The sequence below is a fragment of the Heterodontus francisci genome, chromosome 27 (genome assembly GCF_036365525.1).
Source record: "Heterodontus francisci isolate sHetFra1 chromosome 27, sHetFra1.hap1, whole genome shotgun sequence".
In the NCBI taxonomy this organism is placed as follows: domain Eukaryota; kingdom Metazoa; phylum Chordata; class Chondrichthyes; order Heterodontiformes; family Heterodontidae; genus Heterodontus; species Heterodontus francisci.
Genome location: NC_090397.1, coordinates 57,161,861 through 57,176,179, shown reverse-complemented (window position 1 = coordinate 57,176,179; position 14,319 = coordinate 57,161,861). Strand labels below are relative to the sequence as shown.

General features: G+C 43.0%; 1 protein-coding gene across 1 annotated transcript in view; it reads right to left on the bottom strand.

Moving 5' to 3' along the window:
• Positions 1-4,844: 4,844 nt before the first annotated feature.
• The window catches only part of ube2h (ubiquitin-conjugating enzyme E2H (UBC8 homolog, yeast)), a 145,405-nt gene continuing 135,930 nt past the window's right edge, over positions 4,845-14,319 (bottom strand). The window contains exons 6-7 of the mRNA XM_068059428.1: positions 6,793-6,921; positions 4,845-5,935 (exon numbers count right to left, since the gene is read on the bottom strand). Coding sequence (XP_067915529.1) covers positions 5,811-5,935; positions 6,793-6,921 — 254 coding nt within the window. The 3' untranslated portion in view covers positions 4,845-5,810. The remainder of the gene's footprint in view (positions 5,936-6,792; positions 6,922-14,319) is intronic.

Sequence of the window (14,319 nt, the reverse complement as noted above, 5' to 3'; positions counted from 1 at the left end):
GGTGAGATGAGAATGACTACCCTTGACATCACAGCAGCATTTGACGGAGTGTAGCATCAAGGAGTCCTACTAAAATTTAAGTCAATGGGAATCAGGAAGATCACTCTCCACTGGCTGGAGTCATACCTAGCAGAAAAGATAGTTGTAGCTTTTGGAAGCCAATCATCTCAGCCCCAGGACATTGCTACAGGGGTTCCTCAGGGCAGTTACCTAAGCCCAACCATTTCAGCTGCTTTATCATAAAGTCAGAACTTGGGATGTTATAGCTGATGATTGCAGTACTCAGTTCCATTCGCAACTCCTCAGATAATGAAGCAGTTGAAACCCACATGCAATATCTGGACAGCATTCAGGCTTGGGCTGATGAGAGGCAACTAACACTTGCACCGCACAAGTACCAGGCAATGACCATCTCCAACAAGAGTCTAACCATTACTCTTGACATTCAACTGTATTACCATAGTCAAATCACCACCATCAATATCCTGGGACAACCAATAACCAGAAACTTAACTGGACAAGCCACATAAATAATATGGCAACAAGAGGTCAGAGATGGGGTATTCTGTGGCTAGTAACTCGCCTCCTGACTCCCCAAAGTTTTCCCATCATCTACAAGGCACAAGTCAGGAGTGTGATGGAATACTTTTCATATGCCTGGACGTGTGCAGCTTCACTAACACTCAAGAAGCTCACCACCACCCAGGACAAAGTAGCCTGCTTGGTCAGCACCCCATCTACCATCTTAAAACATTCACTCCCTCCTTCACCAGTGCAATGTGGCTGCAGTTTGGACCATCTTCTAGATGCACTGCAGTGACTCGCTAAGGATTCAACAGCACCTTCTAAATCCACAGCTTCTACCACCTAGAACAGGGCAGCAGGCACATGGAAACACCACCAACCTCAGGTTCCCCTCCAATTCACATGTCATCCTGACTTGGAAATATATCACCATTCTTTCATCGACGCTGGATCAAAATATGAAACTCCCTGCCTATCAGCACTGTGGGAGTACCTTTACCACACATTCTGCAGTGGTTTAGGAAAGTGGCTCACCACCACCTTCCCAAGAGCAATTTGGAGTGGTTAATAAATGCTGGCCTTGACAGCGACACCCACATCCCATGAATAAAAAAAATGCCAGCCCACAACCTCCCTCATTCCGAGATTCGTATGGAATGGGAATCCCCAAATATGCACAACCAGTGGGGTGCCTTTCCACCCACCCATGCCCGTGGGCCAGTTAAGATTGTTCCGCTTTGTTGGGTTTCCCATGCTTCCCCCTAGAGGCCTGTTACCCAACAGGACCCAACGTGCTGGGTTGGGCTGGGCCGAGTCCAAGTTGGGTCAGGTCGGGCCGGACACACACGGTAAGTGCTCTGCTGGTAAGTATTGAAATGTAAAGAAATAAAACTTACCTGAGCTGTCAGTCCGGGACGAAACTGAGTCTGCGCAGTGGGCGAGTCACTATGATGTCATCGCGCATGCGCTGCAGCTTCGTGGAGATTCCGCGTCCGAAGGTAAGTAAAGGGATGGGCGGGTTGGGCTCGGGGTAATATCGGAGGGACTCTGGCTCGGGTCCACGGTGGTTCAATCGGGTTCGGGTCGGGCTCTTTTTCCCAACCTGAGCAGGCCTCTACTTCCCCCCACCCCCCATCTCTGTTATTTGCCTGTAAACATTCACACATCCTTTGGGTCTCAGGTATATCTTGTGCTTCTTGAATGTCTATCATTGCCTCGTGTTGCACCACTTGTGTCATTTAATGATGTGTGCGTTAGCATCCTTCCATCTACAAAAGATGGACATACAGCAAACAATCCATTTAAGTGGGGTGTCTTCTCTTGGTGCACCTTTGCTGATGGCTCTGAAGGCCAATCTTTGAGAGGCAGGTTTTTCCACAAGTAATGCTGCCAAGTGATAGTTGTTTAGGCATTGGCACCTGTTGCCAAGCTGCTGTAGCCACTAGTCATCATGGTAGTGCACATCAGTCCACAGGATGCGTTACCATTTCCCTCTTTTGCCAGCTAGTGACCCCAGGTGCAATAGCAAAGATTTAGGGCCTTCATGTCACGCTTGCAAGCATCCTTGAAGCGGAGCTGCGGTCACCCCACTGGTCGTCTGGCCCTGGCTACCTCACCATACAGAAGGTATTTGGGCATGCGACCATCTTCCATCCTGTGGACATGTCTAATCCACCAATGCCAAAAGCACAGTGTGGTTTCCATGCAGAAAGATCTAATGATTTTCTATCGTCCATCTAATGGAGAGATTATTTTTCTCTCTGTACCAATTTCCCTCACGCTGTCCCTCCTTCAATGTTCATCTGTAACATGTTCCAGTTCTGGCAAAAGGTCATCAACCTGAAAGGTTAACACTACCTTCCTTTCACCACAAAGGCTGCTTGGCCTGCTGAGTGTTTCCAGCATTATCTGTTTTTATACCAAGATATTGTAACTGCTGCATTCGATTGTCCCCAACATACAATTCCCTTCACACACTTGACCACAACACACAGTAACTTTCACCAAAACACAATCACTGACCCAAACACCTTTCAGACCTGTATTTAGAAAGCATTCATCACACCTCACAATGTTTTAAAGCAATTTACATACAATGAAATATTCAGAAGTTCAATGGATACCTAGGAAACCATGGCAGCCATTATCCACACAGCAAGATTCCATAAATAGTTAAATGACCATTTTTTGTGTGTTTGGCAGTGTTGGTTGAAGGGATGTTGGCAGGACACTGGGAGAACACACTGTCCTTCTGCAATCAGTACCCTTTATATCCTGAATGGTCTCATGACCCATTGGAGGCTTCGACACTTCTGAGAGGTGCGGAAAAACTTCAATTTGCAGAAACAGGCTGCTCTTATACCAATCTCAAGACATTCAAGTGGTCACCATGTTCTGCCACCAAGCAGGATGATTCGTTTAACACCGATAAAGCTGAGCTGTGCTGTGAAGATACACTAGCTCTAATGAGTCAGTGTGAGAAGCCCAGACACCTTTTTCCTGCAGAAACCCAAGCTGCCATGTCTAGACCCGTTTTATCTTACCTACCCCCTAAAATAGAAGACAATTCAGTTCACAGATTGTACATAACCTCCAAGTTTTTCCTACTCCACAATCTGGCGCATAAACAATAGTTGTTATTACAGATGAAAAGAAACCTTCCTCGCTTGGCTCATTCACATACACACTCCACTGATTGGAGTTATTTTATTCGGAAAGCAAGCTGCACAACAATGGTCCCAGCATTCTCAAGTGAGAGCAAATAACTCAGGAGTATTGGCTCTGCCAATCAGGCAGCATGACGACTGAACCTCTCCCTTGATCACTCAGCTAATTAGGGCAGAACCATAACTCACATGGCAAGATCGCAGGTTCAGTCAGAGGTCCCATGCCAACTGCATCCAATTCAGAGATGGGATGATACCGCTGGTCTCAGTGCCATTGGGAGAAGCCAAAGCGCAAAGCTCCCCACTCACCTGCTTGTCACAATGGAAGTATTTGACACAGGGTATGGGCAAACCAGAGAATAGCAGGGAACGTGCACTTTCAAGTTAAGTCCAAACAAAATCAAGCCATTATTTGTATGGACAGGATACGGGTAGCTAGGATATCTTTCTGTAGTGGAAAACTCCATTAATACTCCCAACCCACTCTCTCTCAATCAAAAGCAAGATACTGCAGATGCTAGAAATATGAAATTAAAACAGAATGCTGGAAATTCTCAGGTCAGGCAGCATATGTGGAGAAACAGAGTTAATGCTTCAGGTTGGAAGTACTGACGGAAATGTTATCTATTTCTCTCGCCACAAATGCTACCTGACCTGAGTATTTCCAGCATTTTCCATTTTATTTCTCTCATGATCAACTTGGGTGATGTATCCAAATCACACTGCCACCAATGGAAGAAAAGTATAAGTAACTGAGATGTCCATTTCCCAATGTTAAGTATTATTCTGCACTCCAAGATTAATTCTTGTTAAATGACATAGAACACAAAAGACAAGTGAAATGCAGACAAACAGCAATGTGCAGATTCTTTAGCCATCAGGAACTGCAAAAGCTTGCTTTGGAAATTAGACTCTCGCTAAAGCTGCTTCTTATCGATTGTGCTTGTTAAGCCTTGTACAAAAACTAATGATCTGGGAAAGTGGACATTGCACTGTGCTCTTCACCTGGATTTAAATCCAGCCCAGACTGATGCATTGAAAGTCTCCTCTGGCTGATGCCCATAATAAGCTGGAGCAGTTTCAATCCCAGTCCGAGGTGGACATGGGTGTACAGCATAAAGCTGCCTGCTCTCACTCGGGAGATGGCGAGTGTGTGAAATGGTAAATATTCCACTGGTACAGTTCCCCAGTGCTGAGATCTCCCAATTTAATTAACACGCAACTCACCAAAACATTAAAAACAGGATTGCAAGTTTACTTTGGGCACGGTCGGTAAGAACGGAAAGGGCAGGGAACAGCTGCAGTGAGAAATGGAAAATATCATGACAATACAGCAGGGCCATGGAGAAAGAGCAGGGGGAGCGAGACTAATTGGATATCTCTTTCAAAAGAGGCAGGTCAGGGACCATGGGCCAAATGCCCTCCTTCTGTGCTGTAAGATTCTACAGTTGGAGAAGGGGGTGCTTTTAGAAGAAGGAGCACAGCAGAAGGCACTTTACTTTGCATCTAAACATGGCTGATGCCTTCAGTGGGTGTATGAAATGTAATGCATTCCATTCCTCAATATTCCACCCCTCACCTTGATGAGCACAAAGTTCATATACATGGGAGGGGGTGGATAAAAATCAATACAAGCTGCAAGAGAGAAGGATCCAATTTTCCATTGTTGTACAGCTGTATTTACATTTGCTGGCACAGAATCCCACACAGGAAAAAAAACATTCCAATCAATGCCAAAATCAACTATTGTAACAATGAAAATATACATTTTTTATTTGAAATCACCAGCGAGCATACTAACTAACCCTAAATAAGTCAAACAGGTATAAGTCAGCACATAGCAATAGGCCATTTAAAAAAAAATCTATATAGCAAGATAGGGTGCCGGCAAGTATTTCCCCAATAATAATACAACGTGCTAATTAGAGTAATCAAGTTCACCACTACCTAGTAATTACTTAATACTATCCTTCAGGTTAAAGCCACAAACACTAGGTTTTTTTTAATAATTAAATCTGTTTTACGAACCAAAGTCCTAAACAAGTTGTATTCTTCCATATCATGCCACAATAAAAAAGGATGTGTAATCTGTACGTCCATTTTTATTCACGAGGAAAAATTAGAAACAAAAAAAAAACATGCAGAGCAAATGTGTTAGTTTTTCTTCTGCCTAATAAAGCTTCCATTGTGCTTCAATTTTACTGAAACTTTCTCTGTTCTCTCTAGAGCTGTTTTTCTGGTCAAGATACAGACAGCGTAAATAGTCATTCTTGCTTGGTTGATATCCTGCTCTGCACCAATCCGTTGCTCTCTTTTTCTTGCTCTCTTCCATTTTGGGTCAAAACATTTTACGAGTTAGGTATACCAAGGTTATGAGATAGCATGCATTTGGGCCTCACATAGCTACTGGAATGTGCGGTAAGATGCACCTCAAGTTGGAGAAATGACCAAGGAGAAAAAAAAAAAACTAGGGGTGATAATATACCAATGCTATCCATAAAAACCTGGTTTTAGTAATAAAAAAAACTTGTTTTGTTTTTAAATATGAATATTATAGTCTGCTTTTCAATGGTTAGGAAATTATATAGTCTGTCTCTTTGAAAGAGGGTGGTGACACTACTACAATTCCATATCCTGGGCCTCATCCTCGGAAAAGTCAGACATGGAGCTCTCTGATGAACTTTCACCAGCACCCTCCTCTTGTTCCTTTAGTGCCTCCTCTGTTGCGTATTTCTGGATGTATTCTGGAGGTGGGAGGAGGGGGGAAGAAAAAAAAAAAAGACTTGCATTTATTATAGCACTGGCCACATATCAAACATCTCAAATGCAATATTAAAATATATATGAAGGCAAATGCAGCATAGCAAGATCACACAAACAGCAATGAGGTGAATGACCAGTTAATCGGTTGGTAGGAATTGACTCAGGCACCAGGATACCTCCCTGCTCCTCTTCAAGTGCTGCAGGATCTCCTGTAACCACCTGAACACATCTTAGCTCAACATCCCAACTGAAAGACAGCACCCTGGACAATGCAGCAACCACTCCGCACTGCACTCGAGTGTTGGCTCAGACCGCAAGTTCAAACACCTGGTGGACTTGGAATCTTCAACCTCTGCCTGAGACAAGAGTGCTACTCAAATGAGAAGGGCAACACAATAAAAACAAAATGCTGGGAACACAGGAGTCAGTCAGCCCCAAAGAGACTGAAATATAATGCTGATAACGGTTCTGGTGGGACCTGCCATCAGAACCTGTGATCATACAGCACTGACTCACTGACTGTAAACAGTCAGCTGAACTTCTCAATCCTGTACTAAAGCTCCTGGACCAGCCTGGTCCAAACACACTCAATTTTGTGGACCACTTAGCCATGGATTCTCAAGGGCATGTGTAAATGATCCCAAATCAACCTGCTCTTGCTCAGTGGGACTAATACTCTGTCACTAACAATGCTACCCATGATTTAGGAGTACTTGATATGACTATTGGTTCCAAGTATTCCAGTCTCCAGCAGCAACATCCCTCATCTCCACAAACTTCAAAAAAAAACTTTGGACCATTTTTACACTGTTCAATACAATAATAAAGCAAGCCTTACCTTTTATTTTCTGTTTGTACTCTTCTGGTCGATGAAGATACATAGCTGCAGCATCACCATTTAAAGGGTCAATTGGATTTGGATAGGCCAAGAGCTGGGGCAAGAACGACTCAAATATATTGGTGAGATCTGGAGGGAAAATTCACAAGTCAGATTACTCCCTCGTGTAGTGACAAAGCTGTCGTGATATGATCAAAAACCAATCCCAAAGCCAGTCAGTGTGCTCACTGCTCTTTGCACAAGACAAACCGCTGTGATAGGTGAAATAATCTAGGAGTGCGGGGAGGAAGTGAACACGTTAAAGTCTCTTTAACCCTTGATGAGGAATCCAGAAAGCAGTTTTGTTTGGTCAGCAGGGTGTCAGATACAAACAGGTACACATCACCATGGTTAAGAGTCCTGAAATCAAACATAGAAATACCCATAGTGAGGTCTCTATGCTCTTGACAGTGAGTACACACACTCCATTTACTTAATCCAGGAAGTTTAAACATTGGTTCCAACAACGAAGGTTTAGGAATTCTCAAATGCGCACACAAGTAATCCTGGAATGTAACCAGTTAAAACCCCAAAGTTTACCTCAGTGCAGCTATTCAACCAGCAATGGCCATCCTATCCAGCAAGCAGTGATGACCAACGTTTTCAGCTTGGAACTTGTCACAAAATCAGTGAGCTGACTGCATACAATCATGGAGAAGTGCAACCACCCACATACAATAATGGGATACCCCATATACACAAAATGCTTGCAAACCTACCCACTACACCTCCCCTCACCACCAAAACTTCATCAGTGTCAGCTCATTAAAGTTCCTGACCTTGAAGGCTTGGTAAAAGCGGATACCTGAACAGTCAAAATTCACCAATCAGGGAACAGCTTTTTCCAGTCCTCCAGGCAAAGGGAAGTTTGACGAGTTCATGTCAAAATTGGCTATGCAGACAAGGAGGAAGGAATGAATCAGCAAGGACTTCATAGATCTTATCAAAGGAGCTCACAGAATGCATTGGTTTTAAGTTCTGGACACCTCACCTTGGGTACTGGTTCTTGGGAGTAGTGTACAAAGAAGCCTAGCCGGGTCGGGTTGGACTGTACTGCTTTATTTCATATTGCTTTCATTTTAAACTACCATTTTTTTCTGTTTCTATAATATGTTGGTTATTTTCGGGCGGGGTCAGGCATTTAAAAAAATTAGCGGACTCGGGCCTGGGTCAGGTTCGGGTTAGCAGTTGTCATGTCGGGTTTTAATTTTATACCCGAGTCAGGCTTTACTTCAGATCCCATTAATAGTTGGCCAACTATTAACAAAAGCAATATAGAATCACTGGTCTTATATTACTGAAAAGACCTTTGCAGATCGAAGTCCAGGGAATCACACACCCACTCATAATATATTCCATCAATTTGTTTTTCCTTTTCAATAACTTTCAACCGATAAGTGGACATGGTTAACTCTTAAATTTAAAATCAGCCATAAACCTATCTTGGATGATAAATGGTGAGAAACCACAAAACACAAAGAACACTTTAGCTCACAAACGTAGCAGATGGAGCTACTGCAAAAACAGTTAGCGACGGTGCTCAGCACCTACGAAGACAGAAACGAGTGAGCTCGCCACAACCATGTTACCAGGTCCAAGGCTCATTGTCACTTCCAATTCACATGCCCCGATGTTAACACGATTTGCTACTCGTTTTCTCCTCTTGATGGTATTAACGTCTTGCTAGGTACAGTTGCAAATATAATGTACCTATTCAAGAAAGGAGGGAGACAGAAAAAGGAATCTATAGGCCAGTTAGCCTAACATCGGTCACTAGGAAAATGCTGGAATCCATTATTAAGGAAGTAGTAGCAGGATATTTAGAAAATCCATAATACCATCAAGCACAGTCAACATGGTTTCATGAAAGGGAAATTGTGTTTAACAAATTTATTCGAGTGAGTATGTAACAAGCAGGGTGGATAAAGGGGAACCAGGAGATGTAGTGTATTTGGATTTGCAAAAGGCATCCGATAAGGTGCCACATAAAAGATTACTACACAAGAGCTCATGGTGTTGGGGTAATACATTAGCATGGATAGAGCACTTGCTAACTAACAGGAAACCGTTGGGATAAATGGGTCATTTTCAGGTTGGTAAACTGTAACTAGTGGGGTGCCACAGGGATCAGTGCTAGAGCCTCAACTATTCACAATCTATATTAATGACTTGGATAAAGGGACAGAGTGTATTGTAACCAAATTTGCCGACAATACAACGTTAGGTAGGAAAGCAAGTTAAGAGGATGACACAAAAAGAATCTGCAAAGGGATAGATTAAGTGAGTAGGCAAAAATTTGGCAGATGAATTACAATGTGGGAAAATGTGAGGTTGTCCACTTTGGTAGAAGCAAAAAAAAAGGATATTATTTAAATGGAGAAACTACAGAATGCTGCGATACAGAGGGATCTGGGTACATGAAACACAAGAAGTTAGCACACAGGTACATTAAGTAATTAGGAAGGCAAATAGAATGTCGGCCTTTATTGCAAACGGGATGGAGTATAAAAGTAGGGAAGTCTTGTAACAACTGTACAGGGCATTGGTGAGACCACATCTAGAGTACTGCGCAGAGTTTTGGTCTCCTTATTTATGAAGTGATATGCTTGCATTGGAGGCAGCTCTGAGAAAATTCACTAGGTTGATTCCTGGGATGAAGGGGTTGTCTAATGCGAAAACTTAAGCAGGTTAGGCCTATACTCATTGGAGTTCAGAAGAATAAGAGGTGATCTTATTGAAATGTGTAAGATTCTGAGGGGGCTTAACAGGGTAGATGCTAAGAGGACATTTTGCCTTGTGGGGGGGGAATCTAGAACCGGAGGCATAGTTTCAGAAAGAGGGGTCCCCCATTTAAGACGGAGATGAGGAGGAATTTCTTCTCTCAGTGGGTCATTAATCTTTGGAATTCTCTATCCCAGAGAGCAATGGAGATTGGGTCATTGAATATATTCAAGGCTGAGTTAGACAAATTTTTGATCTACAATGGAGTCAAGCGTTATTGCAGGTGGGGGGGGGGGGGGGGGGGGAGGGGGGTGCGGAGAAGAGGGGGTCAGACATGAAAGTGAAGTTGGGGCCACGATCAAATCAGTCATGACCTTATTGAAAGGTGGAGCAGGCTCAAATGGGCCGAATGGCCTACGCCTGCTCCTATTTCTTGTGTGCCAGATACCCTCTGATAGCTTACTCACCCAGCCACTAATGATGTGCAGTGACTGAGCATGTCAAGAGGCTGTTTCACTGAGAGTTGCACATTGAGCTCAATCTGCTTCTTAGAGATCTACCCTGATTAATGCTCCTCTGACTATCCCAGTGCCAGGTTTGGTTTCAAAACTCACTATGATTGTTGAATATACAATATTGGTTATGAAGCACTTTGGAACATCCTCTGAACATGAAAGGCGCTGTATAAATGAGTGTTCTTTCTTACAATGGCAGTTAAATACTGATGGACTTAAGGGCAGAATGGAATCTGAGATGCACTGATAATGTTAAGGAAGCTGGGCTCACTTACTTTGGGGGGAAAAACGTAAAAAATGATCTCATTTTGAAGGGAACTGAAACTGATTGAGAAGATTTGTTCATCATAGTGAAGGACAGAAATGAGGTGGAATCTAGTGACTCAAAAAGTAACAAAGCTTTGAAATAAGTTAACAGGAAAGATAATGTGTGTGAAAAGGACACACAAGTTCAACAGGCAGATAGGTTTCTTGGGGGAGAAAGGATTGGAAAGTACAGTGAACAGATGGGGGTAATGACTGATTAAGGGAGCTTTTTGAGCCTATTTGCTTTTCTGGTCCTAAAAATTCTAAAAGGAAGGGGAAACAAGTCTGGGTTTTCTGGAACACCAGCCACAGAATCACAGATATATTTGTAATTCAGGACCAGCCCCAAAACATTTAGGGACTAAAGGTAAAAGATATGCTTCCACTTAGTACTGTACCAATGTATTGGGTTTCTTCCGAGAGTGCCATTAACCACAGTTAATATCCCAGTGCTGTTCACAGTCACAAATACAAAAATTATAAACTGCATCTGTGCTTCTCTAAAGCTTTGTCTCCCTCTTCAGACTTTAGGTGGTAGTGAAGCAGTGAGCTCCACTTTCTACACCTCTAGTTTTCACTGACATCTTTCCGTTGCAGGTTTACACTGTTAGGAATAATCTTAGACTTATGAAATCTGCATCGACTAGTTTTAGGAGCACTTTTGTCAGCATGTTATGGAAAAAATATGCAAATCCAAATGGGAGAATAATCTACAGTACACATATGTTTAATGGTCATGGGCATTTTCAGTTTCATGGTCCTCTCCTGAAAGTATCAATTCATTGGGTGGTGCAGTGGTAATGTCACAACTAGTAATCCAGAGGCTCAGGTGAATGCCCTGGGGACACAGGTTCAAATCCCAGCATGGCAGCTGGTGGAATTTAAAATCAATTAATTCATTTTTTTTTTAAAATCTGGAATTGAAAGCTAGACTCAGTAATAATGCTTTGAAACGATCATTGATGGTCATAAAAACCCATCTGGTTCACGAATGTCCTTTAGGGAAATAAATTTACTATCCTGACCTGGTCTGGCCTACATGTGACTCCAGACCCACAGCAATGTGGTTGACTCTTAACTGCCCTCTGAAATGGCCTAGTAAGCCATTCAGTTGTCAAGGGCAATTAGGGATGGGCAACAAATGCAGGCCTTGCCAGCGATGCCCACATCCCATGAAATAATAATACTCATGCCAGGACATGGGGCAACCATCTAGTACCTAGTCCCAGTGGCTATCCTGTATGTGAGGGATTAAACATTTTGCAGGCAGGCTATTTGACATCAGGGAAAGCACTAGATTGAAAAGAAGTGAATGCTACCTTTTCAAAAAAAAAAGGGCATGAGATGAACCCTCAAACTATAGCCTGAGGGGCTCTGGGGAAGTGCTAGAGACTTTGATGAAGGATAACAAAGTGGATCACCTGCAAGATCCAGGTCTGAATGCAGAGACACAGCTGGCAGTGTGAAGCAGCTGAATTAACACACATGCCTGATGTTGGATCATCACTGGCTTTAATGACTCATTAATGATAGTTCAACTCTTTTGCACGCAGTCAGGCTCCTTCAAGTCAGTTATAATTCTTCTCCCAAACCAAACCTTCTAAACCAAAGAGGTCATTGTTGGAACAACATTACTGAGATGGAAAGAATGAAGTTAACTGTAATTACCACTGTTCAACACTTGCATAAATGGCCAGGACTCAAACTCAATGCAAATTGTTTAAATCTGCTGACACCAAACTGAAAGGCATCAGAGAAAAAAAACTCAAATTATAGAATGAATTGGACAAAATAAGTATATGGACTGACGACACTGAATACCAGCACTAAGTGCTGCACATAGAAAGGTAAAATGAACAAAGCATGCAATCCATGAAGAATGAAGCTGAAAGAGAACAAGGTTTCTTAATAGACTTAATAAAATGCCCAGCCAATGCAGAGCAGCAATCAAAGTCAATTCCTGTTGAATTATGCAGTCAAAACAGTGGGATACAAGTCAGATGAAATCTTGATCAATGTGTATAGTACTCTGATCAGTACCAGACCTTGAATATTACGCCTAGTTCTGGTTGCTCAGAAACAAGGGAGAAGGGCAGCAGAGTGGCTAGCACCGCAGCCTCACAGCTCCAGGGACCCGGGTTCAATTCCGGGTACTGCCTGTGCTGAGTTTGCAAGTTCTCCCTGTGACCGCGTGGGTTTCCGCTGGGTGCTCCGGTTTCCTCCCACAGCCAAAGACTTGTTGGTTGATAGGTAAATTGGCCATTGTAAAAATTGCCCCTAGTGTAGGTAGGTGGTAGGAGAATGGTGGGGATGTGGTAGGGAATATGGGATTAATGTAGGATTAGTTTAAATGGGTGGTTGTTGGTCGGCACAGACTCGGTGGGCCAAAGGGCCTGTTTCAGTGCTGTATCTCTCTATGACATTCAAGCACTGAAAGCAGTGCAGGAAAAAAAGCAATAAAGCTGATTCCTAGTATCAGAAGTTGAGGATGGACTGGACCGACAAGGGCTTTTTAAACTGCAAAGGGGGCAGTAAAGGGGTGATCTTAGAGGCATACAAGATAATGTACGGAAAAGGTAAATCCAGAATATTACTTTAGACTGGGACAGGTCCAACCTGGTAAAAAGCAGGTTTAGGCTGCTATCAGAAAATTCTTCTTCATACACAGTGATGGACATATAGAACGCCCCAAAAGAATAACCAGGAATGATTAAAGAAACAATAGGATGCAGCACCGTGGGGCCGTTCGGAGCTCTCTGGATGAATGAATTTAGGATGATCGAAAAGGCCTTCCACACCTGCAATATTGGGGGGGGGGGGGAGGAATGGGTGTGGGAGAGAGAAAGAGCGAGAGCGAGAGAGAGCGCGCGCCAGGGAAAGAATACTTGCATTTCTCTAGTGCTTTTCAGAACCTCAGGCCATCCCAAAGTGCTTGACAGCCACTGAAATACATCTGAAGTCTAACAAAGGTGGCAGCCGATTTATGTGTAGCAAGGTTCCAACAACAGCAATGGGATAATGGTCTGTTTACATGATGTTAGTTTTGGAATATATAACTCCCCTGCTACTCTTCAAAATAGAGCCATGGGATCTTTTATGTTCACCTGAAGGCAGATGGGGGGGGCCTCAATTTAACATGTCAGCCTGGATTTTGCATCCAAGTCACTGGAGTGGGATTTCAACCTGCAACCTTCAGACTCGGGAGTGATTGATCGTAATGCTGAACAGCTGAAATATAAAACCGTAGCACATCTCATCGTGAGAGGCACAAAAATAATCTCCACAAAAGGTTACAGAACACCAAAATGCAAAGCAAAACTTCAGTGATCTAGAATGCACAGTCTGAAATGGTAGAGGAAACAGGTTCAATAGTAGCATCCAGAAGAAAACTGGATAAATATACTTGAAGGGAAAAAAACTTACAGGGCTATGGGGAAAGAGTGGAGTGGGACCAACTCCCCAAAGAGCTGGCACCAATACAATGGGCCAAATGGCCTCCTCCTTCTCTGCTGTATTATTTGATGAGCTTATGAAATCAGGCATTTCACTGATATGGTGAGTAAACCCATCTGCTGTCGGTTAATTATTGCCCAACAACACCATCGTGAAATTGAGCGTACTAACACAGATAATACTAGGGCTGCCACTTAGTTTTTGTTTGGGACTGATACGGGCTGTAGGTTGCATTTAAACTAACAGATTAGTGTTCTTTCAACACACAATAGTAAAAAGTAAGTAGGCATCATAAAGCCATTTAAAACTGTCAAACAGCGTCAATTTAAAGAAAGGGCTCTGTGCCTGTCAAAACCAGCCAGGTGCAAACCTGGACATGGCGGCACAGCTCTAACCAGTACAGATAAAAGCAAATTAGTTGTTAGCAAAATTTGAGGTCTAAGTATTTAGCTGCACTACCTTGACATAATTTAAAGATCATGGAGCGATGGTA